This window comes from Poecilia latipinna, unplaced genomic scaffold (assembly GCF_001443285.1).
Source record: "Poecilia latipinna isolate Pla-1442-1.1 unplaced genomic scaffold, P_latipinna-1.0 Scaffold374, whole genome shotgun sequence".
NCBI classification, from domain to species: domain Eukaryota; kingdom Metazoa; phylum Chordata; class Actinopteri; order Cyprinodontiformes; family Poeciliidae; genus Poecilia; species Poecilia latipinna.
The window spans coordinates 220,386-247,461 of record NW_015112990.1 but is presented as its reverse complement, the minus strand read 5'-3'; the positions used below and the strand labels follow the sequence as shown (position 1 = coordinate 247,461).

Genomic DNA, 27,076 nt, shown 5'->3' with positions numbered 1-27,076 from the left:
CACCTAAGGAGAATTAAGAGAGACTAATTAACCTGACAGTCATGTTTTGGACTGTGGGAGGAAGCTGGAGTACCCGGAGAGAACCCACCATGCACAGGGAGAACATGGAGACTCCGTTCAGAAAGAGGGCCAAGAATCAAACCCAGGACCTTATTGCTGCAAGGCAACAGTGCTACCAACTGCACCACTGTGCAGCCCCACTACATAAATAGATGTTTGAAATAAATTGTACAAATATATATATATATATATGTATGTATATACCTATATATATTTACTTTCCATAAGCAAACACCTTTTGATTTGTATATTTAGAGTTGTGAGTCCTACATGTAACATCAATTTTAGATGCAGTCTTACTAGTACACATTGTTAGACGTTTCCACCACATCTTACTACTAGAGAGGTGATGAGCAGCCATATTGAAATGTGAAGTTGACCTTAAAAACGTAATAACTGGATGTAGTTGTAGTTGCTCTCACTTTACCAGTGACAAATCCGTTTAATTTTCAGACTGGGAAGTCAGAACTGGAACGCAGCATAAATCCAGGCTGAATAAAATAACATGCGTTTTTTCTCTGCTGCCCCCTCCTGATCGAACCTGGAACTGAACAGCCATGTTTTGAACAAAAGAGAAACAAAAGCCATGAAGTGAGTTTCCCATTCAACCTTTTAATATAGAGGCGATCCCAGTGCATGATGTCAGAAACATGTTCAAGTACTCCAGGATCTGAGAGGTTCTGCTGCTGCAAACAGCCTCCGGAAAATCTACACAGCCAAAAAATTATTTAATCCGTTAATTAAAAGGCCTTTCAGAGTTTTTTTAACGTCATTCATCTCCATAGAAGCTGTTTCTGCTGCCCTGGTCCACTGGAGCTGATGGTTAAAATCCAAAGTGAAGCTAATTATTCAGTCTGGTACTGGATTAACTGGGAATATACCAGTCAGTGAGTCATGCAGTTATTCTTTTAAAAAAAATAATCCTAAAATCAATTATTTGTTAATTCAAAACTGTTCCTCAACTCAGCTGGAATGGGCAGATTGCTTCATCCAAACAAAATAAATTAGTTTAAAGTCAGAAGAATTCAGGAGGTTAAAACTCAAACCTGATATTAAAGTTTATTTAACTGCTTTTTGGAGAGAGGATGATCAAACAGCTGATTGAGACGGAAGCCTGCCCCCTAGTGGCAGCCTGCAACTTGATCTGGATCAGAACGATTACTTCTGTGAGTTAAAAAAAGCAAAACAATGAGAGATAATAAATGAAAGATTAGATATTTCCCTGGAAATGTGAAGATTTTCCATTATGATTTGATGGAAGATGTAGATACGATAATAAAAGAAAAGCTTTAATATTGTAATCAGTGATTGGACATGATAAATAGCTGCATGTCTGAGTGTTCCAGTGACCAAGAAGAGTCAGCAGAAGACAAGCTTGGGTAATCATCTGCTTCCGGTTCATCAGGAAGCGGATGTCATTAAACTCATAATTAACTGATATTAATGCGACTCGTCATAAACCAGTCCAGGTCCAGTTCAACCAGTTCCCCGGAGCAGCAGGTACACGGCAGAGATGGTAACGGCGGCGGCGGTGTAGCTGAACACAGCGTTGTAAACCGTGTTCATCCTGATCCCTTCCCCCAGCGTCCTCCTGGTGTCCTCCAGGCGTCTCGCCACCGTCTCCGTCTCCCGTGTCGCTGCTCTCTGAAGGCCAGCGGATCGGGTTTGGGTCTGCGGTTCGGTTTCCAGAACCTTTCGCACCGCCAGCAGTTCGCCCTCCACCTTACCGACGCCCTGCTGGAGCTGACCCAGTTGGGCCATCAGCGACGCCAGCTGCGATTCCGTCTTCTGGTTCTGGACCTGAAGGTCTTTAGAGGCGGAAAGAGAAACGGCAGGCGAGGCTGTGGTGGGTCCTCCTTTCCCCTGGGGGGCGCTGTTGCTCGGAGTGAAGGCGTCAGCCAGAGTGACCCGGAGGCTGTTGATGAGTTCGCCCAGTTGGTCCTGCTGGGTTTGGTGGTTCCCAGCCTGGACTTTCAGCGCCTCCTGCAGACTCTCCGGACCTTTCTGGGCCTCAAGAAGAAGATTCTTTAACTCCTGCAGACACAATAGAACATAATCCACTTCGGTTTCAGATCTATAGGGTCAAAACTATACAAACAGGCTCAAATATACGCATACACACCTTGGAATACAAGCTTAGGGATGTTTTCACAAATAATAGCCCAATGGACTCGGTTCGATCAGGAACCAAAGTTGCAACATTTTAACACAGTCATACTTTCGACTGTCAAATGTTTGTGATATATAAAGTCACACTGTTTCTCTAAGGAGGGTTGCTCCATCTTACAGTCACGACTTTAAAATTAAAATTCTGTTTTTATCTCATAACTATGATTTATGGTTGTTTTCACACCTGATAGTTCAGTTGAATCAGTTTGACATTCGCAACATTTGCTATAAAACGAATTACAGAAATTACTACTGTAATACTAGAAATTGTACATTTCTGTTGGGTTTATATTTTTTATTTAATGGCAGATATGGGCTTCCTGATTTAATGTGTACATGAAAAATCTATATATTTGTAAAAATTTTAATTGATGAATTGTTTTACATTGTAATTTTAACATTTGTTTATCAGAAACAAACGTTGAAGGAAATTAATTTCAAATCTAAATCTGTCAATAATCTGAATATTTTAGGCTTTAACTGCTGACAGTTGAAGCTTTGACACAGTTGGGCGACTCAACAGGTCAATGACCCCAAACCCACACCAGGACTGGTGATGAACGGATGGACGCTCCAACACAAGGGTTTTGGATTTATTTGCTGCTAAATTAACAATCAATCAATCAAATTTTATTTGTATAGCACATTTCAGCAGCACGGCATTTCAAAATGCTTTACATCATTAAAAAAAAATAAAAACAGCATGTGACATTGAATAAACAGTAAGAAAGAGAAAGATTTTAAAAAAAGATAAAAAAAGATAAAAACATTAAAACCCCTTTACAACCAGGGGGGACGACACCCGCACCCCTGTCCTTATCTGGGACGTTAGTCAAAAACACCGTTTGACAAGGACTCCAACCTCTAGGTTTTTAGTTGAAACGCCATCAACTGGGACTCTAAACCCTGTAGGACTTTAGTTAAACGTCGTTCAACTGGGACTCTAAACCCCGTAGGACTTTAGTTAAACGTCGTTTAACTAAACCCCGTAGGACTTTAGTTAAACGTCGTTTAACTGGGACTCTAAACCCCGTAGGACTTTAGTTAAACGTCGTTTAACTGGGACTCTAACCCACGTTTTACTCAAGGGACTCTAACCCGAATAGGGCTACGAGTGGGGGACAGTACCCGCGCCTCTCCGGGGGGGTGGGCTGTACATCATTAGAAACATGATGTACATGATGTACATTTTTCATTTGTTGTACAAATGAAAAATGGTCTTTTTCATTTAAAATCTTAAAAATAAAAATATTTGGTGTCACTTTTGGGCTGATTTGATGGCGGCATGTTTTGTTTTCAACCATCCAGTGGCTTCCTCATCTACTTCCTGTCTCCCTCTCTTAGTATTTCACGCTTCAGGGTTAAAGTTCAGTCAGCGTCTCGTTACCTGTAGGCGGACGCGGTTGATGTACGTTGACCCCATGACCCCGATCAGGGCTCCGAGCACAGAGCCGATGATGGACCAGTTCTTGGTGCGCTCCGCTCTCGTCCTCTCCTTCTCGTGGCTCTCCCTCACCGCCGCCGAAAACAGGCCGAACTTTTCCCTCTCCGAACTCTCCGCGTTTTCATACGCAGTCCGGAGACGCCGTTCCTCCTGCGGTCGGGAAAAAATTTAAATATGGCTGATCTGTTTTACACCGGTTTGTTTTAAATAAACGTTACAGCCAGAACTAAAGGCTATACTGTGTCTGTTTGCTAGTTTTACCCCTTCATTACACTAGATTATTGCACTACAAAAACAAAGTATTTTTGTCTTAACTATTTCAAGCAAAAGTGTTAACTTACAATTAACTTTTCATCCAGATATAGAAGCTTGTTTGAGGTGAATAACTCCTTAATATCAATTTTAAAAAGTACTAGCTCCACTTATGGTAAAAATGTCATGTTATAAGTGAAATAATCAGCCAGTGGAACTAATACTTTATTCTTAAATCATTATTAATGAAATATTGCAAATTTTCTTCCTCACTTTAGCAAATAAAAAATTTTTTTATAATTCTAATCTGGACCAAGAAAAGTTTGGTCAGATTTAATTTCAGACAGAGAAAGAAAAAAATGTGTATTTGTATTTTTGTTGAGTGTATGAAAATATCTGGTTTCATCTGTAAATAATGTTTTCCAAATTTAAGCTTTTAATCAAATGTTAGATTGAACTTCATTACAAAACTGTGTAGTTTTAGTATCAATATTTACACAGAAATTAAGAACTTTTCAGATCTTAAAAACATCTAACTGAAAATGTATTCATCCATACAAACCCCGACTATCCAGCTAAAAACATTTTTTTGCATATCTAACAACAGGAAAGCTTGACACTCAGACAGCTGTAGATGTAAAGCTTATATGGGAGAGACGCTCCGACACTCATCCATCCTGTGTAACTCAAACACGCTGTCTGCGTTGAATCACCAGTTTTTACTGGTGGTTGTTTCCTGAGCTGACCTGCAGCAGCTTGTGCTCCATCGTGGCCAGCTCCAGGTAGTGAGCCTCCTCCCTGGAGACGCGGTCCAGCCGGTCTCTGACCTCCTTCAGGCGGCCCTGCAGCGCCTCCAGGCTGGTGTGCGCTTCACGCACGATTCCTCTGGCCACCATGAACGCCGCTTCAGCCTGAGCAGACACATCCAGTCTGTAAGACTTTTAATAATACGAGGTTTTTTTGTTGATGGAGGTTAAGAAAATAAAAAAAACTAAACTGTGCAGATTCAACTGTAAAGGTGACCTATTATGTTTCCTTGGACAGGTTAGGATCGGTCTATGGCCTATACAAAACATCTTTATTAAATTTATTTGCACAAAATCATTCTTAGATAATGAGATTTTAGCCAGTTCTGCATATTTTGAATGATTTTGTTTTAGCGCCTCTGTCACTTTAAATCCAAATAAGCTGCTGCTGTCCAACTCAACATTTATGCTCACACATGAAAATGGCCTCTGCTTTGAAAAGCATTAGTGGAGATTCCTGCACAACCAACAAGAATGCAGCAACTGGTTTCTAGTTGGTAAGCTAACAACAAAACTCTTGTCTTTTCCAGCAGCCATTGTACGGTGCATACAAGGGTAAAACCAGCTGACCAAACATGCTGGATCTCAGCTTAGTTGCTCGGTGACGGACTGGGCATGGCTGTGGTTGCTAGGTAAAGGCACAGTGCCCGTGGAATGTGACTCAACATTCTGGAGGTTTTTGTAACGGCTCGTTTTCCAGACACCAAAAAAACATGAACTTATTGCCAAAAATCGGCTGAATGGTTTTTTTTTCTTTTTATGTACTTGTGCTGTTTTTTAGAAGCAGTTGAGACCCAAATGGAAGAACAAAAACATGTGAATTTTGCATAAAGATGTTTGTCTCTGATTAAACTTGCAGCCATGACTGTTCGCTGTGTCTTCTGACCTCTGTGACCTTGGTTTGAGCCTCGCGGACCTCGTTCAGCCCCACAAACTCTTCGTATCTCCCCCACCAGTAGTTCACGGTGGCTGTGGCCGCCTGCGCAGACCTCTGGCTCCACTCCCGCCCCAACTCTCCTGCATGCTGATGGGACAAAAACAGGGAAGAACTTTTTATTTAAGGCTACTTTATTTATAACAAACAGAAAAATGCAGTTCTGATAATTCAGTCTTTTTTGGCATGTTGGTACGGGACAGCTGTACCTGTAGGACAGACAGGCTGCGTTCCTTCACCACCTCAGCTGTACCTTTCTGTACAAGAGGGGAGGACCCAGCGGGTGGAGAAGATCGAGACGGCGGTTCAGAGCTGTACGGTCGAACCGCAGCAGTTCTGACCGCCAGATGGTGCCGAGACAGACAGCATGAGCCTCGAGCCCAGATGTAAATCTGAGCTCCTCTGTACCTGAGACGGTGACACGTCTGTAATTAATTCAGTTCTTTAAATCATGCCCAAAGGTTTTGGCTCTGACACAAATGTTTCTATGATTGACTTTAGATTTTCTTTTAAATTTCTTCTGGTAAATTGAATGCAGTTCAAAGCATTTCATGAGTGTCTTACCTCATTGAGAACGTCAGCAGTTGAGGTGGAAGGTTCAAACACACAGCAGCGTTTGGACCGACACCAAAAGGGCACCTCTAAAAAAAAAAATAAAACAAACAAACAAAATCTTTTTAAAGACTTTTTACATTTGGATCCAATCAAATCAGGACCATTAAATTAACATGTTGAAGTCAAGGTGCTGTGTGTATCACAGTTAGTGCAAATTAAGACTGAAGTCAAGTAAAAACTCAACAATTCTTAAAGCTTGAATTTCCAGCTTTAAACAAGCAAGATGACCAAATGTGTAATTTAAACAGAGTAATGCACGTTTTAAAAACCAACATCTATCAAGTATACCTAGCTAAATCTTACCTTATTAAAACAAACAGTTCCTTTATTTTTTAAATGCACCTTACCTAACATTCACACGTTTCAGGCACTTAAATGCCTCTTTTGAAAGTAAATTTTCTTAAAGTTTATTCTTTCTTGATTTTGACAGTTACACATTTCTCTGTTTTATCTAAATAAAAAAAAGATTCTGCTGTAAAAAAAATCTATATTTCCAAGAATATTGTTCAACTTTCCTATTTTATGGGGGAATATAAGCGCATACCAGCTTTATATATTAGTTACTTTACAAGTCACCTTTTTGTGAATTTATTAGATTTTTAAAAATTACCTGGCAGCTGCTGTCGTCTCGGTTTATTTATGCATTTTCGTGATTAAAGCTTCATAAATCAATATAAACGTTAGCTGCTTTTAAATTGATTTACATTTAAGTAGCGCAATATTAAGAACAACACATGTCCTTAGGAAGAACATGCTTTATTACTAATTTTAAAAGGAACGAAGTCATTCTGAATCTAAAATAACGTAACAGCCATCTTATTAAAAATTGCAATATTTTTTTCTAATCTTTTTTCATTGTTGCAGACAATCCTGAGTTTGTGTAAACACAGCAGACTGATGACTTTTAGCAGACACCAGTTTCTGCCCTCACTGAAGACAAACCATTAAATACATACACCACTATCACACTCTAAATACTTTACATTTATATAATTCGGGTTTTTTAATTGAAACTCCTTTTTATTACATCGTTGTTTTCTGTTTCTTTTCTAACTAGCTTTATATTGCTAACATTGACCTCGGTGCTTGTTTTCTTATAAAACTGTCTAGAATATGTCTGTTGTAATTGTAGTTTATGGAGAAAGCTACTAAAATAAACGCACCTGTTTCCTTTAGAGCTGTCACAGCATTTAGTTTTTCGGAATAAACGTTCTTTAACCACTTATCCTCCTGGTGTTTGGAGAACCAGCTAGCATCATGTAGGTGTTTTTGTTCAGGCATATGATTAGGATTCTACTTCCGGCGGTTCTTCTGGGGTCCTTCCAGCGCGGATTAAATCGACGAGCCTAAATTGCTGTCATTCACCGTTAATTTTAGTCATTTATATCCTATTTAAACGATTTAAATATGTCCGGTAGAGAAGGTGAGACTTTTTTGTTGTGCTAAATTTCTGACCTTGTTATTTTATGTGTTGCGCGCTTCAGTTTGTGTAAGAAGCTAAAAAATGCTAACAGGTTCCAGCTAATGTCCTGTGTTTCACTCCAAAAATGTTCATCATCGCTTACTTGCTTAATGTCTAAAAATGCACGCATTCGCCGGAAAAAACAACAACAAATGGAGAACTTGATTCAGTGTATATAGATTTAGCAGCACTAACTGTCGGTATTATGTTTGACCTAATCAATCTCTTACATCGATGTGGAATAATTTTTTGGCCCACTGTGCTTAATTTAATTATAGATTGAGATAAATCAAAATGAAATGACCGAAAGCACAAAGATTTGAAGTGATGAGCAGGTGAATTAATCAGCAATTAGTCTTTCTCTCTCTGGAATGAAAACCCCCACACCTTTCCCAGAATGACGGACATTAGGCTGGTGATCAGTTAATCAAATCCTTTGATTAGCAATTTTCCTTTTTTAAAACCAGTGGAAACAACAAGGGTGTACTTGTACACTCTTGCATGACCGTGAGACAGAAATCACTTTGAAATGTCCATTAATGGTCGAAAATATTTTAAAGAAAATCCTGCAGTATGTTTAATAAGAAGCAGCTCATTAAATATAAAAAATGTCTTAAAATAATAAATCCACAAATACTTTTTAAAGTCGGAGTGACAGAAATGTTGGTTGATTTGTTTTATTTATAAATTTTTCAGGAGGCAAAAAGAAACCACTCAAGGCGCCCAAGAAACAAAACAAGGAATTGGATGATGTAAGTTTAGTCCGTTTATTCTTTCACAATTTAACTTAGCTGAAGTCACAGATTAAGACCATGAAGATTTGAAGTGTCAGAGTGGATTCACTGTGTACAAAGTATTCTCTGAAAATTCAAATTTATCTGTGACTAGGATATCAGTTTAACAGAAAGTGTTGCTTGTGGTGTATTAAAAATAATTGATGCCTGCAGGAAGATGTTGCCTTCAAGCAGAAGCAGAAGGAAGAGCAGAAAGCCATGGATGCGTTGAAGGCCAAAGCAACAGGAAAAGGACCTTTAGGTGAGACTAGAGAAGTAATTAAAAAAAATCTCCATTAAGTCGTTTGATATCTAAATTGAAGTTTTTGAAGAAAATGCTGCAGTTTAACAGATGGGAGGAACATAAAAAACAGTTCCTCAGGTTTTCTTTAAATGTGTTCCAGATTTCCTGAGAATTCACATATGGTTGATAGTTTTTTATCACACCTGTCTGGGTTTTTTAATAATACCAGAAATGCAGCCATGAACACACAACCTGATTATGGGATTAACAGCAGCAGTATGCATTACACCTGATGCATCATTTTGTGGTTTCACAGAATGTATGGAGAAATATTTTACCCCCATGAAGCTGCATATCTGAACCCAATGTTGTCTCAAATTTGATAGAAAATCTTTTTATTCATTTTATAAATTAAACAAAATCAGCCACAGTTGTTTCTGTCATTTTATCAGTTTTGTATCTGTAATTTTTCCTGCAGCCAGTGGCGGGATCAAGAAGTCGGGGAAGAAGTAGAGTCTGAAGATGATGTTGCCTAGCAACCTTCAGTTTGTTTTTCACTGGTAAACATGAACCCTGCAACACTCAGAAGCTGTTCCTGCGCTGAGCTCTTCCAGCTCTCAGTACAGCGCAGAAAATGACCTTTTTTTGAGTGAACAGACAACAACATGCCTCCCCCAAAGAAGAAAAGTAATTATCTCCCTTCAGACCCAACAACTAAATTAACTCTGACCGTTTATGAAATGTCTTTATTTTTTAGCAAAAATAAAAAGGAACATTTCTTCAGTGGAAAATGTTTAACAGAAAAGACCTGAACTATGTTTGTGTTGTATTGTGAAGTGGGAGATGTCAGTAAATTTTTTTTGTAATTATGTCTCGTTTTAAGTGTTTTTTTTTCTTTTTGTTTTGTTTTGATGGAAGCAAAATATCCAAACTGATAAAATGGTGATTATGGCAACATTTTTAGCTTTGTCAATTTTCTGTTTCTTACACAAAAAATTATAAACCCGTGTAAAACCAAAATGTGACTCATAAACTTTTTAATGCATCTACCTATGAGAGCGTTCCAGTTATGGTGGGAAGCTCCTGCAAATATTATATGCGAGGTTTATTCCCTCTATCTGTTCCAAACGTATCAACTTTAAAAATATTTACATGAAGCATATAATATAAACTGGAGAAAGAAGATGTTGGTGTGCATCAGTTCACAATCTGTTCATATTTTCATAAAAATATGGCTGCTTGGAAGCAAAATTTTTAAATATGAGGTGTCGTGTATTTTATCACAGTATTCTTGTTTTTTGATAATTTTACCAGAAGATATTTTATTTATGATGTTTTCTTGTAAAGTTAGTTGTTCTACTTTTACAGATTTAAAGCTACCCACCAGAGGAGCGTTATGGCTAAATGAAAACTATTTTTGTAATAATTACACAGCCAGTAATGTTTGTTGCTTTTGTCAGTTTTTATTGTAAATCAGTTTATTCATAAAAGGTGGTAAAAGCAATTATCCTGTACATAACATGTTTACACTCTGCATTGATAAACGGCAACACAAAAAACATTGAAGTAAATTAATTACACAAAATTCACCTTTTAGGAATACTTAGTAATTATTGAAATGATTAACTATTATTTAAAAAGAAATAGTTTTCATCCTGTGAAAAGCAAAAAGTAAATAAAAGCATCTGGATTCAGTCATGCTAAAAAATCTGAAAAACTAAATTTTGACAGTAATTTAAAAAATGAGTGTTAAACAGCATGGTGCTGCTGACACTTTTTGCTCAGATAAAGCTGGTTAAGAAATTTTACAGAATCAGTTATGTGGCTTCAGTTCAAGGAACAATAAAAATATGTCAATCATTCAAACATTAAAGAGTATTATAAAAAAGTTTCACACGATACTGCTCTTCAGATTCTCAAGTAAAACAGGTTTTCACAAAGGTGCAGGAAATAATTTATTTGCACCCAAATAAAGGCTTATTTAATGCGCATATGCCTCCAAATTGCGCAGAGGAACGAAGGAGTTTTTAGGGCGCAAGACAACAACCTGCCACAATGTCAAGCAGATATGATGAGCAGGAAAAGCATAAATCATTTCTCTTCTGGAATATTCAACAATTAACTCATAAAATCCAACTTCAGAGGCTCAGTGTGATTTTTTTTTCAGTGGATAATTTCTTCCAATTGTTATATTACACAAATACTTTCTTGTTGGTGTTTTAACTTTACTATTCTGCAGCATGCCATTAAAAGCACTTCATAAATAAAATATTATTATTAATAATGTGAGTGCGGCGCCACGTCTAAACGATCTGGCCATAAAAGCAACATCAGCAGAGCTCAGCTACGTCATGATGCTGCTAGTTTGATGACAAGGCTGAAACAATAAGGTAGAAACCTCCAGTTTATATTCATATATAGAGCGAGATGTTGGTATTCTGCAGCAAGGATGAGCCAGTATAGATGATAGATGGAAGGTTTTCTGCAGATCGCGATGTACCATCAGTGGCCTAGTTAGCAGCTGCTAATAAGACAAAGGCAAAAAGAAATCTGATGTAAACAAGGCCTTGTGCTTTTCTCTAAGGGTCTTTAGAGAAAAGCTCCTGAGATGATGGTGGTGATAAACAGAGTTTTCCTCTGTTAAGAGATCATCAAAGCTGTTTAATCTTATCTAGTGGAACAAGGGTTTACTTAAAACCCATTTGGATCTCATCTTCTGCTCTGGAGAATGTAAAATGTTTATCTTTTTTCTGTTCACTTCAAAAACATTAAATCTCACCAAGTATTGGTCCAGTTTCTAGTGCAGATTTCTTAGTTCAATTGAAAAAGACAAAACTTACTTACAAGTTACTTTTCAGCAAGAAATATGAGTTTGTTTAAGTCAATAATCCCTTAATATTGATGAAAATGTTCTAGTCCTAATGGCAGATTATTTATTATATGGAAAAATGTCCCGTATTCAGGCAGAGACCAGCCTGGTAAAACTGGCTCCTGTTACACACTAACAGCAAACCAGTATTATTGCAGCTTATAGTCATGTTGGCTGTGTTTCTGATTAATCTAGCTAGTTTTTCCAACTTCAAGCCTGGAAATGGACAGATTGGTGAGTAGGTGTGAAGTGAGGTCTGGCCTCTTCAGGTTAAACTGCTTCTCCGTTGGTCATCTTGGCTACTTGCATCCGGAGGATCTGGATCTCCAGGTTGAGCTTCTCTCTTTCCAGGAGCAGATTTCCTCTCTTCAGCTCCGTTAGATCCTCGTCTTCATCAATCTTCAGCCCGCCCAGCTTGTCTTTCTGGCCTGCAGAGGAAGCAGATATGTCATCTAATCAAAAGGCAAGCTCCATGCAGGTAAGTGAAGCTGATTAATGAAAGATAATTACACTTTCAGTTCCTGTCTTCCAGCAAAACCAAACAAAGCAGCCACCAGCATTACCTAAGAGAAAAGCCACAATCTTTAAACCAAGCTTGGAGATTTCCACAGAAACGATTTTAAAAATCCATTTCTTTTACTCCTCTGTTATTTATTTTTGTTAATTTTTAATCTGATAAAAGGAAAAATGTACAAAGATTGGAAACAAATCTAGTGTAAACGACGCGCTGGAATTACAGTTTTATTACATTTTCTTTCTGTTTGTGATTTACATGAATGTATTTTAAGATCTTGGCCAGATATTTTGAAATAAATAGAAAAGATAAAAGTCGTGATCACATGCATCTTTAGCATTCTTAAATTTACAAATTTATCTTAAAAATACCCTCTGATTTTGGGCAGGAGACTATAACCAGACTCTAATCATGCAGATAATATGGCCAGACAAAATAGTCCCAGGTTATGTCATGCAGCCATGTTTATTATCTAAATGAAGCCAAAGTAAAAGAGCTCACCCCCACTTCATACCTACTTGCTAATCTGGCTCTATTGTTGCTTTCCAGCTCGAATTTCCAGACTTAAAGTTGGAAAAATTAGCTGGAATGTTGACTAAAATTATAGGAACGACTTGGAAAGTCTGAGGTAGCAAAGCAAACTCGTCCTCAGAATCCAATATGGCTGCTGAACGCACTGAAAGTTGGAATGACTTCATGTTTGCACGTTTGAGGGTTTGTGTCCAATTAAATCCTGCAGAAACACAGGATTTATGTTTTTACAGTGGATAAATATAAAGAAATTAATTATTGGTTTGTATTTCTAACAGGAGTTAGCTTGTACAGCAGTTAGCTAATCTCTGTGGGGGTGGACTTCAACCCCCCTATTACTCCTTATGAAGTCACATTGAGAAGACAAGATGGTGGCTTTAAAAAAGGATTTAAAACTGTACATTTTCAAAGCCCAAAGAAATAGAAAAATCCACCTTAAGTTGAAACTTTCTTTGTCTCTGGCCTTTGAAAATTTACTATTAATAAAATATCTAAATGAGACAGCTTGAAATCCTTTTTTAAGTATAAGCTGACCTCTCTTCATGTAGCTCTAGAATTAAAAAACACCCTTATTATTATTATTATTTTTTAAATTGAGCGTACCATCGCCTTCATCTGTTATTTCTACCATGGGCTTCAGCTCCACCTCCACTGGGTAATGGTCGCTCACTTTCAGAGCCTGGAACAAGTGAGAAATAATAAAACTTTATTAAGATTATTGCAACTTCTGGGGCGTCTCCAGTTCTGGGTAAACACAAATATCAAGGTGAAAAGTGCAGTTAGACAATTTTATCTCCATGCGTTTATAATTATGTTAATTGTATGAAATAACAGGACAGAATGAACCCTGAGTCATTCTGTCAACAATGAGTCACAATTCAAAGCTCCTTTTCATTTATAACGATGTAACTCAATGTTTTCTCGTTGCTAAGGTATGACTGGAAACCCACACTGTGTCATTTGTTTGTCTGATCATGGTAATAAATAATTTTTCATAATTAAATCTGGTAAAATATTTTCAGAAGGAACGTTTCAACATGTTAAAATGAGAGCAAACCTGCTCGATGGAGAGCTTGTAAGCTTTCTGGAAGTTGAAGGTTTTAGCAGATTTTGGAACAACAGCCTGCAGCATGTCGTCTCCGTAAACGACGATCCTGAACGACGAGAAGAAGAATTAACAAAGCAAACAGCAGGGAGTCGCAGCCACTCCCATATAATAACCATAGGGACAGAACCATGTATTCTGTATTTATAACAACAGTTCCCACAATCCAAGGTGGAAAAGCGGGTAGACGAGTGCTGAGGAATCCTAGGTTGTTTTTGTTAAATGTTGAAGATTTATGAGTGATTTGTTCTTAACGTTCATTCGGAGGTGGTCGGTTTCTACCTGTCGTATGTGTTGGTGTTTCCAGTGCTGGCCGTTGTGTCCACATCGTCTCCGATCAGCCAGTGGAAGTTCGTGTCGCTGCGGATTCGGATGGTTTTCATGTCCTTCTTTGAAACATACGAGCCGTCGGCGTTAAAGTCGCCCAGGATCATCACGTTCTGCAGCGGAGAGACAGGAAACCTTAACCAGTGCCACCAGTTTGTTTCAATTTGATCCACTTTTAGTGACAGATCTAAAGTTTTGCTCCCGGTTTACAGCCATGGGGAAAAGAACGTGAACTCTCCGGTTCCAGGGTTTTAAATATTACAGTATCAAAGCTACACATTCAAACGTTCATTTAATGTTTAATTTCCTTTACATTTTCAAGTTTATGTTTTTGTTTGGCTTGAAGTCTTACATCAGTCTTCCACTTCTTCTTGACGTGAACGAAGAGGTCGTAGAGTTCGTCCAGCTCCTTCTCCGAGTCCTCGGGTTTGGTGTGAACTGGGATCATCACCAGATCTTTCAGAACTGAGAGGAGAATCAGACAGATTTACACAGTTACACAGTTTTATGATGGCATAAATCTGACCACGTCATGGCTCACCTGTGTTCAGGCACCTGAACCGCAGGATGTACGGATCCCTGGCAAAGACGTCCAGGCCTTCGGTCTTCTCATCATCGAACTGGTACGATCCCACAAGGTCCACCAGGTCGTCCCTGCATGCACATTCAATACGACCTCATTCATAAAGCACTTTATAGTCCTTCTGATGAATGAATGAGTGAACTGTCACCTGTACAGGAACATGTACTGCTCCTTGTAGCGCGTCCGGCCCAGGCGAGTGCTGATTTTCAGAGTGTAGTGATGTTTCCGGTTGGCTCTGAGGAGAAAAGCAGCGGATGAAGCTGATTGATAGGTTTGATTTCTCAATATCAAATATGTTTATAACTTGTAGCTTAAAGGTAAACTAAAAGTTTCTTCTTCATCCTTGATTTAACCAGGATAAAAAGGCTCCAGATCAAAGATCCCTTTTAATAAAACAGTTAAACAAAAAACGTATAACAATATCAATAACAATAAAATCATTAAATAAAAAAACAAAACTCACCCAAACTTATTTTTGAATTTGAAGCTCTGGATATTAATTTTGGTTCATTTATTTTTGAATCTGTGTGAATATTAACTTAAGTTTGTTACTGTTTTTAAAAATCATTGCAGTTTTTTGTTGTATATTCTGAACAATTAAAATCAAGAATTAAAGGCCCAAATAATTTCCATAAAGCATAAATGTGACGCTGCTTTTACAGGAAGGTGATTCTGTCTACTGTGTGATTTAAGCTGAAGTGTTTCTGTGACTGTCAGTTTATGGATCTGCTGATGATGTAGGAAACTTTTACTGACTTGTTGAGCGCCTGCACCAGCGTGTCCACCGACTTCCCGCTGGCGTCAACGACCTCCAGGATCACAATGATGTCATAACGGGAAATAATCTGACACAGACACAACATCACAGCAGCTTGATGCACCAGGCCACAAATTAGGACTAACAGCTTTAAATCAGGTCTAATTTTTAATGCAAATATCTTATTACACTTAAAATAAGGCAAAACTAACTTACAAGTTGCTTTTCAGCAAGATAAAGGAGATTTGAAGTCAGTAATTCCTTGAAATTGATAAGTACTATTCCTATTGGCAGATTATTTCACTTACAACTTGGGAAAAATGTCTGGACAAAGGAACTTTTTCATCAATTTTAAGGAATTACTGACTTAAAACGAGCTCCTGTTTCTTGTAAGTCAGTTTTGACGTAATTCAACTGTAAAAACATATCTGCACTGGAAACCAGAGCAAAAATAATTGGTAATACTTTGTGTTTTTGCAGTGCACCAGTGCAGTGTTCCTTTACCCAGTTTTCTTTACCCTAAGAACGGTGAGTTTAAGTGTTTTTACCTTAACCAGGATCTTCAGAACGTCTGCATCCGACACTTTGCTCCGTCCAAACTTCTGAATGTTAAACGCTGCGATTTTCATGTTGGCTGAAAGTTCACAGCAGAAACCATTTTTAGCACCTTAATGAGCTTCGTTGTGTTTGAACACGTGTGCAGGTTGTAGATATTTGTTTAACAGCAGAGATAATAAAAGGTGACACATTTATCAGTCAGTTGGCTCCAGGGTGTTCACTAAAAAAACAACAAAAAAACTGGTTCACTTTCAGCTGCAGATTTTATCTCATTAAGTTTTTCACGTTCATGTTTGATCAGATTTCCATCTGAATTAAGAACATTATAAATGTTTACATCTAATACAGTGAAAAAGAATTTAAATCGTCTTTTTCGATGTGATGTGTCAAATGTGATTGTTATAAGAAGAAGGTTTAGAGTGCCGAAAGATTCAAAAATAAGTTTATTTAAAGGAAAATTACAGTCATATGAAATAAAATAGATTATATGTCCAGATGAACCATTTTTGTCTGATTAAAAGTAGCTTTTGACAATAATAAGCTTTACACAGGCATTAGATATGTTTTCATTAAGTCCACATTTCTGCTTTTAGAAAGTTTATTATTGATTTTAAATATTGATTTTAGCAACAAAAAATCATAATTAACAGAAATAAAATCTTTAAAACATACATCTGTGTGTAATGAATCTATGAAATGTGACTTTTCAGTAACAATCAATTCTTACTAAAATATTAATATTAGATGTAGGTTTATGTTTTTTCAGACCTTCAGAAGAACAAAATCATTCAGATTTAAAGACAATGAAATAAAATCAGCAAAATAAATAACACAAATAATATATCTATTAATATTAATAATCAGTTAAAAATAACTGATTTATTCTACTAAATTATTAGAACAATTTACTAGAATAATAAATTATTTATTAGACATTGCTAACTAGAAACAACCAATCAGAAGAAGGAGGCGGGTCTTAGTGCTGTCAATCAAGCACATTTTCTTGCCACTTCACCCCCACTCTCTTCTCCATGTGAGCAGAAACTGTTGTGAATGCTAATGCTAGTTAACGCGACCACTAAAGACCAAGGAAGGTTTTCATGAGGTTGATTGACAGCACTAAGCCCCGCCTCCTTCCTCTGATTGGTTGTATGGCAATAATAGCCATCAATATCAATGTTTTCACAGATGATCTGTCTCATACTGTCATGAAATGGTGACCATTTTAAAAAGTGCAATATATATATTTTGTACTTATGTATATATATATATATTTTTACTGTAAATAAGTAAAAAAATATTTTTTTTAAATAAAGGTACATACTGCAGCTTTAAATACAAAGCTTTGTTCATAATTCTGACTTAATAAATAGTAATAAATGTTAAATCTAAGGGAAGGCTTGGAGGAGAGAGGAATGAAGCATCTTTGATCTGTGAGTTTCACCAGAACCACCTCAGATAAGTCCGATAAAGAGCGCCTTACTTTGGGTCAGAAGACTCTCAGAACCCTCACTTATCTCGTATTTCTGCTCCGGGTTTCGTCTGATGGAGGAAACTCGACTTAAACATCAGTTCTGAAGAGTCTAGCACTACTTCTAAGTGTTCTGACGGTTCTTGTTTCTGGTTTCAGAACTGAGTTTCCTCCAGTTCAGGAAGTACTTTTTACACAAGAGGCTGGCGTGACACAAACAAAACCAAAATCTGCAGAATAATCTGCCTGAGTGACACAGAAAAGGACTGAAATGCAGCAGGGTGGCGGTTCTGCAGGGTGGCGGTTCTGGTCTCTGACTCGGTTTGTTTGTTTTTGTGACGCACTAATTCTCTGTGTTTCTGCATCTGCATGATTCATGGAAGTGGTCCAGCAGGTTTTTAGCTGCGATCAGTCGATGCTGCTACAGAAAACAAGCAGACGCTCTTATCTCTAAGATCAGCTCAAGCTGTCGGATCGCATGTCGGCTTTGTCTCAACTAGTTTTATCTTGGAAACTGCTGAAGAGCTTTCACAGATTTCCTGCTCGACATCGCTGTAAAACATGAACGATTTCAGATAAACCTGCTGTTTCAAGTTCTGGAGTGATTAGATTTTTCACTCACATCTTCAGGATTATTTGAAAAGAGTCAAAACCAACATGCCTGATTAGACTGAATATAAAAGGCCTCCTGATGGATCCTTTGAGCTGGGAGAGATTGGGTCAGAAGCAGCAGAAATGGATGGAAATTTCCTCCAGCTTCACTAATGCCTCAATGTCGGTTATGCAACCGACTTCCTGCATTTAGACAAACCAGACAAGACAGAACAGGACAGAGGAACCTCCAGGGTCTCTGGTTGCCTTTATTCCCCTTTTGGGGCTTTTTAATCACTTCTAAACGCCTGAAACTTTCTATCTGCTGAATGTGGGAGACAGGTATTTCCTAACATAATCAGAAAACATAATCACTAATCCAGACACTAGCTGCGTTCTTACAATTGCACAAATTGGAATTACAAAAATAAATCAGCTTAATGAAAACATTTTACAAAATTTGGAAAAAAAAAATTCTCTGTTGTATTTCGTAAAAGTCATCAAATGAGTCAAGTGATCAATAACTGGAGGTTACTACTGACGGAAACGACAAAAAAACCGACAGGAAGTGTTGGGCAGGTGATGGGGCAGCGTGTTTTTAATAACTTATCGCGTTAAATTTATTCACATGTGATTTTAATGAAGTTTGCTGTTCTGTCAAAACGCAGAAATTGTTAAATTTTTTGGACATTAGTGGAATATCAGTAAAGTTTGTATTTTTCTTGTCACTCAGTTCAGCAGAGCTAAGTAAGCTAAATGTTACCTTATGCAGCATCGCATGTTGAGGTATATGTTAACTTCTAAAATTGGCAGCTATAAACACTTTTAGAGGTAATGTCAAGAATATGCAGATTTTATCATTTCATGTTCTGGTCCTGAACTCCTTTTTTGTACAAATAAAATTATATTTTACCACAAATATCAGTTAACATTTTTTCATTCAGTATCTGTGATAGAAATATCTAAATTATACTTACTTAACCCTTAATAGGTTCACAGTATATCCTATTGTACAGCTCTATTATTGAATACAAGCTAAACACATTTTTCTTTACTAGAGGCTCAGAAAAACTTCTTTAGTGCCAAAATGTAAGTAAATAAACTTTATTTACATAGCACCTTCAGAAACCCCCCAAAAAACAATAAGACAGACAATAAAACAGCATACATGAGACATAAAACAAAACAAAACTAATTAAAACCCAATCTGAAAAAGTGTAACTTAGAGAAAATCCCATCTTGTTGTTCATGTTTATTCTGTAGCGCAGCTTTTAATGACAGGAACTTAGAACAGCAGCAGCTTTTCTAGTAAACGCATGTGTTGCTTCAAAAACAGACAAAAAGTCTGACGCTCTCAGATCAGGTTTAGAGGAACTTTCCACTTTACGTAAGGAGCCAAAACGATTCGGGTTGTTGCTCCTAAAATGTCCTGAATGGAAGCATCAAGACTCAGGAAACGGCATTTCCTGTGGTTTCCTCCACAGGAAAACGTGTCTAATGTCTCTGCTGCTGTCTGAGGATTACAAGTGGAAAGTTTTGAGAAAATTGAAGTGATGGGATTAAAGAGTCCAAACAGGTTGAATAAATGACCTTCTGACCTCAGATTAGATGATTCATTTCTTAAATGAAGCTGTAAATTAGAGTCCAGGTTCACTAAAGCGACTGTAAACCTCAGAGTTAAACGACGTATAAAAACCATTTCACACACAAAGAGTCAGATTTCAGGGCTTTTGATCCTTTTTATTTACGATCAGCAGCTGCAAATGATTACAGATAAGAGCTGGAAAAATACTGACATTCATCTGAGCCAACCGTGTTTAAACTTTTCTGTCTTCATGAAGTTGTGTGAAGGTTGAATTTGTTTTAAATAACTATTTTCAGGGTTTTAATATTTTTGACGAGTTTCATCATGATTACTGTCATTTAAGGAAGGAGATTAAGATAAAAGTACCAGAAGCTTAACGACACATTAGTAAGCATGACATGTTATGTAAAATGCAACATTTTAGAACTCATTTTAATATATTTGATAGTTTACACAAGTATCTCAGTTTATAATCATAAATTAACAATAAAATGTAAATTTTCTGCTGTTTGCTGAAATAAAGAGGCCAAATCTTGAACATATTTGGTGAAAACATTTCTACTTACACCATTTATGAAACAATTATTAAAGTATTTCCTTTGAAATCTAGAAGTGTGAAGACACATTAGTAAACATGAGGTGTTTACTAATGTGCTGAAATGTAATTTTTTACACTTATATATTAGTTTATACTTGTAGTTCAATTTATAATGATAAATTAACAATAAAAATGTTAATATCCTGCTGCTTGCTGACAATAAGAGGTTTAGTCTCGAACATATGTGGTGAAAACATTAATAAAACATTTCTACTTGCAGCTTTTATGATACAATGATTAAAACAGGCCACAGTTCTTTAATAACCAACGACTTTTTAAACGTTTTAGACCTTAAAGTCACTTTATCTTTGAATAAATACATTTTGGTTTCAGGTTACTGTGGGAGAAAAGATCACTTATGCTCTGAGGGTTGCAGAAGCATTTTGTTGATTTGGTTTCTGCTAAATTAAATATCATAAGTTAAGTAAAATAAGTGAAACAGGCTTTCTTCTTCAGAAGTTTCCCTTTAACTAATTTTGAGAGGGATCAGCCGGTTTTCTTCCAGAGTACAAAAGGAGGACGGCTGTTTCATTGTCCTGAGGTCTGAAAAGCCTCTCAGGCATTTAGAGCTGAAGGGAAAAACAAAAAGCAGGAAATTTGTTTCTCACCTGCAGAATCTGCTGCTGCTCGAGTCCGAAAATGTATAAAAATTAAGTTACAATGAACTCAGATGAGGACGACTGCGGCAGATGTTGAAGAGTCCAGTATGAAGGGAGTTATGAGTTACAACCAAAACAACGTTCAGAATGAAAACCGGCTGATTGGGCGACAGCCAAGCAGGAATGTCAGAGCAAATAAGCCCCGCCCCCTTTAATAACTTCCTGTTTGGAAACCTGTGAAAGATCAGATTGACTCTAGAAGTGATGAACAACTTTAAAAACACAATCTGATGAATTAAAATGATGGTTTCTGTCAGGATCTGAGAGAAATGGAGCATAAATATGAGAGTTTAGATGTTTTTATGAACTGAGGCTCCTATGAATACTATGAATATACACTGCTCAAAAAAATAAAGGGAACACTCAAATAACACATCCTAGATCTGAATGAATGAAATATTCTCATTGAATACTTTGTTCTGTACAAAGTTGAATGTGCTGACAACAAAATCACACAAAAATCATCAATGGAAATCAAATTTATTAACCAATGGAGGCCTGGATTTGGAGCCACACACAAAATTAAAGTCAAATGTTCCCTTTATTTTTTTAGCAATATATATACATATTCAAATCGAATCTTGAAATAATCGACAACTAACATGGTGATTGAATAATTGAAAAATAATTTATTTATTTATTTGCAATACTTTTCATATATTTGTCAATATTGTGCAAAATAGGCTTCAGTGGTTACATGAAAAATCTACACAATGTGACAATTAATCGATTAATTGTCAGAATAATCGATTACTAAAATAATCATTATTCACCCTAGTAACTCTTCAGATTTAGTCTTATTTATTTTTTATTCTACTGGTTTTAGTAGCTTTTTATAATAGTAGTTGCTTTCGACTGAATTGAAGTTTTATTCTACTTTTAGATGTTTGTTTTTGTTGACTTGTTTTCCAAATTACTCTTTAGCTAGCCCGTCTGCACACAGGACATTGTTTTCTTTTAACCATTACATTGTTTTATTTAAGCATAAGAACTGGCTTTCAGAGTGTTTATTTTAACTCCATGCAGTAACACTTTGTAAAACACACAAATGCTAATTTTATCGCCAAGACTATAGTTACAAAAAAAACAAAACCAATCAGCAAACTGGTTCATGGAGACAGAAATTTGTTGTTGCACATGAGAAGAATGAGGGTGTGGTTCGTTTTGTCTGGCCGGGTCACCTTTCGTTTGCTGGCAACAGTGATGTCATCAGTGCCATAAAAATGCATCAAAATATCATCTCTCAAGTATTAACCTTTGTCTAAAGTGGGCAGAAATTTATATTTATGTTAATGTTTTAATGTTTTATTCATTTATCTGCTTTGTGGTGAAAAAATATGTGACTATAACTTTAAAAGAAACTGGCAAACACAAAGAGTACTCAAGTGAGCAGAGTTTAGGGTTTTGTAACTACAGTAACAAAGTACGGAGAGTGAAAAGTGCCAAATAAATAAATAGTTTAATTTAAAATTATTTTCTGCTCCTCCACTGAACCACAATATAACAATTTAAACTGTCATCTTCACTCATCAAGCTCAGGGGGTGGGATTAGGGCAGACGCTGACGTCTGATTGGATACTTCTATAGAAACTCTGACGTCTGATTGGCCGCTTCAAACACAAAATAAAAGGAACTTGTTCCAGGTTTCCTATGACTCTTAGGTCAATATTTTCACTGGAAATGCAGAAATAGCTATAAGAAACAATAATATACTAAATAAATAACTATGTGCTTCAGGACCAGAACATGAAATAATTTATTATATCAGATAATTATATCTAGTTTTTAAAATGAAAGAAAAAAATAAATTTAACTGAGGAACATAGAATTAATTATATTTGTTAAATTTCTATATTTACATTTTTAAGAAATTAATGACACATTTCAATAATTATTTTACAAGTTATTTATTTATTGTAATTTGGCACTTTCCTCTCTTCATAGAATGAGAGATGCAGTAGAAAAACTCAAAGTAAGACTAATTAAAAATAAGAAAAATTAAAAGAACAAAGCATTAAAAGTGTCAAATATATGCCATAGTCCAGTTTTCTCTGTATGTGGAAGGATAATCTCATAATTTAATGTGCAAACCTCAGTTACGACAAAAATAAACCTAAAGAAAACTCTCTAATCCAGAGAAATCCGACCGATTGTCCCAGAGCTGCAGCCTTGGCAAACATCTGAAGAAAAACGCATGAAAACATTACAGGTGTTGTAATTAAACAGTAATAACAGGGAACAAAGCCAAGCAGCTATTAAATGATATACCTCAGGCGTTGGAACCAACAATCCTGCTTCACTCAGGCCTTTTGCTCTCCGCAGAAATAATGAACTTTATATACGAGTTTATCTAAAAATACCTGCAGGGAGCCGCAAATGATTACTGCAGGTTTGGAAGAATAACAGAGCCTGAAGCAGCGTTCATTTATACTCAATTAATTAATCATTTAAGAATAAACTTGAACAGAATAGAAATTATGATAGAATAGAATAAAATGGAACAGAATAGACTTCATTGATCTCCAAAGAGAAATTGCTTATAGTTGGTAAGCTGCTGCATTCTAGGTTTTAAAATGTATTATTTACATAAATATGACTGCAATAAATTAATTAATTAATTTTAGCAAATAAGAAATTTTTTTTTGGAGTGGCCTAGTCAAAGTCTGGAGTTAGTCAGTCTGTTCTTGAACTTGTTTTTTATGCAGTAAAGTTTCCATTGCTGCTGAATTCAAGCAATTCGGCAGAGCAGATCTGATTTAAAGACTCATCAGCTACAATCATAAATACTTTTTCCCTCAGACTTTGGTCAGTTAACGGCCTTTTAATGAACCAAAACATTTCACTGTGACTAAAAAAACCTGAAATTAAAAAACCCTGAAGGAGGGGGAAACAATGTGCAACAATGCCTCATCCAAACACACCTATATCCGTTTTATTTAGTTCTTTAGAAACCTGGCGTAGGTAAAAATGTGTCTAATCTTTCTAAAACACGCCTGTCGCCTTCCGTGTTTTTCCCTGAAACGAAAACATTGGATTTTTCCACCTGCAGGTCTGAACTCGCCTGTTTGCTTCAGTTCCCCTCCCATGAAAGACGTGTTGACACAACGAGATAATCCGTCTCTGCTGAGTGGCAGCTCATTTATCAGACTGTCCTGAAACCGAAAGTAAAAATATACTGGAACAGTGGGAAACAAGTCCTGCTAAAAACACACTGCAAAAAAACACTATTGTCAAAAAACTGAAATTTCTGAGATTAATCTCAGAAGCTTTCTATAAAAAGACCTGGAAATGTCTGAGCTCCAAAAGTCTAAATTATTTTATATTTTTTTAAAAGTTGAGCTCGTTAAGATGAACATTTATGACTTTTGGAAATTTTTGGAAACTTAATGAGCTCAGAAAATTTCAGTTTTTTTCTAGAAAATACATTTATACAACTGATTTCAGTGTCGAAAAATAAAGTATGCTCTGATGACATGAATTTTGCTGAGAATAACACTTTATATCAGTTTAATATTGTTTACCATGGAAAAGTTTTGACCAAATAATTATTCACATATAATAATGTCAAGATGTCTTTGCCATTTAGTTTATGCACAACTAAACTGAATTTATCAAGTTAATTTAGGTTTGCAATCCTTAAAAGTTATCATTTTACTTGTTTTTATAAGTTTTAGTAATTGATTCGTTTGAGGCAGCTAGTTTGAGAGGATTTAAGTAAATCTGTTTTCATATACCCCAAAGATTGAGAATTACAAGTTATGTTCACTTTTACAATTAAATGTAATGTTACAGTTTACAGTGCACTCTAATCTCAGGTGGTGGTAATAAACCTTAACGTTGGTTGCCAACCACCATAAAGGGGCGAGAAGAAGAAGAAAGAGAAAGTGAAAATAAAAATCTGGAGCGGCTCCACCTCTAATCTCAAACAAAAGAACAGCTGCTGTTTTCTCTGCTGCCTGAAACAGATTCACTTTTAAATTAATCTCAGGAACAGGAAGAGAGACGAGGTAAATCAGGGCAGGAAATGTTTAGCAGCAGAAAAACTTCCTGATTTAACTTTTTGTTTGATCTGTTTGCAGCTTCTCGCAGAGAGAAAATGGCTTCCAGGTCTGAGAAGGATCTTTTCTGCACCATCTGCCACGAAATCTTCACGGATCCTGTGGTTCTGTCATGCAGCCACAGCTTCTGTCAAGCCTGCGTTCAGTCCTGGTGGAGGGAAAAACAAATGAACGAGTGTCCGGTTTGCAAGGAAAGGCCTCTGAGCAACCCACCCATCAGCTTGGCTTTGAAGAATCTGTGTTTAGCAGAAAAAACAAAGCTCTCTGAAGGAGTGGAGCCGGGTCTGTGCAGCCAGCACAACGAGAAGCTAAAGCTGTTCTGCCTGGACCACCAGCAGTCCGTCTGCGTCGTCTGCAGGGACTCCAAAGCTCACAGCAACCACAGGTTTAGACCCATCGACGAGGCAGCGGAGGAGCACAGGGAGGAGGTCCGGGAGTCCCTCACGGCTCTGCGGGAAAAGCTGAAGCTCTTCGAAGAGGCGAAGGGGAGCTGTGACCAAAACGCCAAACACATCAAGAGCCAGAGCAGAAACACAGAGAAGCAGATCCGGGATCAGATCAGGAAGTTTCACCAGCTTCTGCAGGAGGAAGAGGAGGCCCGCATCGCCACGCTGAGGGAGGAAGAGCGGCAGAAAAGCAAAGCGATGAGGGAGGAATCTGAAGCTCTCAGCAGGATTATCTCAGATCTCTCCAACACCATCAGAGAGACGGAGAAGCAGCTGAAGGCTGAGAGCGTTTCCTTCCTGCAATCCTACAAAGCTGCCTTAAAAACAGCGGAACAGCGCCACCTGCAGGAGAAACCGGCACTGTCCGCCGGCGCCCTGCTGGACGTGGCCAAACATCTGGGCAACCTGAGCTTCAACATCTGGACCCAGATGAAGGCGGCCGTCTGCTTCTCCGCCGTGGTTCTGGACCCAAACACGGCTCACCCCGAGCTGAACCCGGCCGACGACCTGAGCGCCGCGACGCACGGAGAGCGGCTCAAGCTGCCGAACAACCCGGAGCGGTTCAGCTGGTGCCGCGCCGTGCTCGGCTCGGACGGGTTCACTTCTGGGTCGCACAGCTGGGAGGTTGAGGTCGGAGACGGCAGTGGCTGGGAGGTGGGCGTGGTGGCGGAGTCTGCGGACAGGAAGGAGTCCGTTGGGTCGGGGTCGTGGAGGATCGGTTCAGACGGCGCCTTTCTGGCCTTCTTCCCTCCAGGGAGAAGTTCGGTTCTGTCTGTCAAGCCGCCCCGCAGGATCCGAGTCCATCTGGACTGGGAGAGGGGGAAGCTGTCGTTCTCTGATGCCGATACCGACGGCCACATCCACACCTTCAGCCACTGCTTTACTGAGAAACTGTTTCCTTTTTTCAGCATCAAGAAGGAGAAAACACTGAAAATATTAACAAAACCAGTTTCTGCCTCTGTGGGCCAATGATGGGCGGAGCTTCAGTGATGGGAGGAGACTCTGTGATGGGCGGGGCTTCGGTGATGGGCGGAGCTTCAGTGATGGGCGGAGCTTCAGTGATGGGAGGAGACTCAGTGATGGGGAGAGTAAAGAACTCAAAAATTTTTAGATTAAAATAGGAAATTTTCTGAAGAAAAAAACAAGGAATTTCTGAGTTTGAAAAGTCACATTGAAATAAAATTATATATTTTTGTAGCAAATGGATGTAGATTCAAAACGTAACAATAATTTTGCACACTTGCTGTGTTAAAATCGACATTGTTACTCAACTTATTCCTGGCTTTGTTGAATCTAGATGATGATGATATGTTTTTAGTTTTCTCTTTTCCATAGAAAAATCTTCAGATATTTTTCACATTCATTTTTTAGAATTGTGTAAATTATTCTGAAAATCTGTTCACTCATTTTTTAACCAATCACGTCTAAAAGCTGAAATACAGCTTTTAGATGTGATTGACTTGCAGCCAATAGCAAGTCAATTGGTACTTGACTTGCTATTGGCTGCCGTTTGAGCAGCAGCCAATCCAGGAGCGGCATTTCTTTTCCTTGGCGCTGATTGGCTGAAGGCCAAATTGCAGCAATAAGGAAGACTGTTAGTTTCTGCTAAGACGGTTTCCACCGTTTACATATATTCTTTATTCAGCATATCAATCTGATAAATAC

The 27,076-nt window shown here is 37.6% G+C and overlaps 4 protein-coding genes and 1 long non-coding RNA gene across 7 annotated transcripts in view; 2 read left to right on the top strand and 3 right to left on the bottom strand.

Annotated features, from left to right (window-relative positions):
- Positions 1-652: 652 nt before the first annotated feature.
- Positions 653-7,533, bottom strand: ccdc51 (coiled-coil domain containing 51). Its single transcript, XM_015036622.1, has 7 exons — positions 7,444-7,533; positions 6,230-6,306; positions 5,875-6,073; positions 5,618-5,755; positions 4,672-4,836; positions 3,617-3,823; positions 653-2,094 (listed from the first exon to the last, which is right to left on the bottom strand). The coding sequence occupies exons 2-7, from the start codon at positions 6,232-6,234 to the stop codon at positions 1,537-1,539; spliced, it is 1,272 nt and encodes a 423-aa protein (XP_014892108.1). The 5' UTR covers positions 6,235-6,306; positions 7,444-7,533; the 3' UTR covers positions 653-1,536.
- Positions 7,534-7,592: 59 nt separating this feature from the next.
- Positions 7,593-9,714, top strand: tma7 (translation machinery associated 7 homolog). The gene is made up of 4 exons (XM_015036632.1): positions 7,593-7,703; positions 8,439-8,494; positions 8,690-8,777; positions 9,238-9,714. The coding sequence occupies exons 1-4, from the start codon at positions 7,688-7,690 to the stop codon at positions 9,270-9,272; spliced, it is 195 nt and encodes a 64-aa protein (XP_014892118.1). The 5' UTR covers positions 7,593-7,687; the 3' UTR covers positions 9,273-9,714.
- Positions 9,715-11,672: 1,958 nt separating this feature from the next.
- LOC106950014 (deoxyribonuclease gamma-like) lies at positions 11,673-20,946 on the bottom strand. Of its 2 annotated transcripts, XM_015036628.1 has the most exons (11): positions 20,857-20,946; positions 15,994-16,079; positions 15,445-15,533; positions 14,837-14,923; positions 14,647-14,759; positions 14,458-14,570; positions 14,061-14,218; positions 13,731-13,827; positions 13,277-13,352; positions 12,139-12,191; positions 11,932-12,056 (listed from the first exon to the last, which is right to left on the bottom strand). In XM_015036628.1, the coding sequence occupies exons 2-11, from the start codon at positions 16,072-16,074 to the stop codon at positions 12,030-12,032; spliced, it is 894 nt and encodes a 297-aa protein (XP_014892114.1). In that variant the 5' UTR covers positions 16,075-16,079; positions 20,857-20,946; the 3' UTR covers positions 11,932-12,029. The 2 variants fall into 2 exon arrangements, with proteins under 2 accessions (XP_014892113.1, XP_014892114.1); XM_015036627.1 differs by lacking the exon at positions 12,139-12,191 and having other exon boundaries at positions 11,673-12,056.
- On the top strand, positions 12,017-26,704 carry LOC106950011 (nuclear factor 7, brain-like). Of its 2 annotated transcripts, none has more exons than XM_015036620.1 (2): positions 12,017-12,106; positions 24,987-26,704. In XM_015036620.1, exon 2 carries the CDS (start codon positions 25,004-25,006, stop codon positions 26,381-26,383), a length of 1,380 nt encoding a protein of 459 aa, XP_014892106.1. In that variant the 5' UTR covers positions 12,017-12,106; positions 24,987-25,003; the 3' UTR covers positions 26,384-26,704. The 2 variants fall into 2 exon arrangements, with proteins under 2 accessions (XP_014892106.1, XP_014892105.1); XM_015036619.1 differs by lacking the exon at positions 12,017-12,106 and adding an exon at positions 24,325-24,914.
- The window catches only part of LOC106950017 (uncharacterized), a 24,881-nt gene continuing 20,603 nt past the window's right edge, over positions 22,799-27,076 (bottom strand). The window contains exon 6 of the long non-coding RNA XR_001425512.1: positions 22,799-24,059. This is a non-coding gene — a long non-coding RNA (uncharacterized LOC106950017). The remainder of the gene's footprint in view (positions 24,060-27,076) is intronic.

Bases quoted from the DNA above. Each gene is read 5' to 3' on its own strand.
- ccdc51 (XM_015036622.1), bottom strand. The intron at 4,837-5,617 runs GTCAGAAGACAC...GTGTCTGCTCAG, and splicing joins CTCAAACCAAGGTCACAGAG to GCTGAAGCGGCGTTCATGGT. The intron at 2,095-3,616 runs GTAACGAGACGC...TTGTGTCTGCAG, and splicing joins TCAACCGCGTCCGCCTACAG to GAGTTAAAGAATCTTCTTCT.
- LOC106950014 (XM_015036627.1), bottom strand. From the start codon at position 16,074: ATGAAAATCGCAGCGTTTAACATTCAGAAGTTTGGACGGAGCAAAGTG. The intron at 15,534-15,993 runs GTAAAAACACTT...TGTCTGTGTCAG, and splicing joins TTCTGAAGATCCTGGTTAAG to ATTATTTCCCGTTATGACAT. The intron at 14,219-14,457 runs GTAAGACTTCAA...TCTCCGCTGCAG, and splicing joins AGAAGAAGTGGAAGACTGAT to AACGTGATGATCCTGGGCGA.
- tma7 (XM_015036632.1), top strand. The intron at 8,495-8,689 runs GTAAGTTTAGTC...TGATGCCTGCAG, and splicing joins AAAACAAGGAATTGGATGAT to GAAGATGTTGCCTTCAAGCA. The intron at 8,778-9,237 runs GTGAGACTAGAG...TTTTTCCTGCAG, and splicing joins AACAGGAAAAGGACCTTTAG to CCAGTGGCGGGATCAAGAAG.
- LOC106950011 (XM_015036620.1), top strand. From the start codon at position 25,004: ATGGCTTCCAGGTCTGAGAAGGATCTTTTCTGCACCATCTGCCACGAA.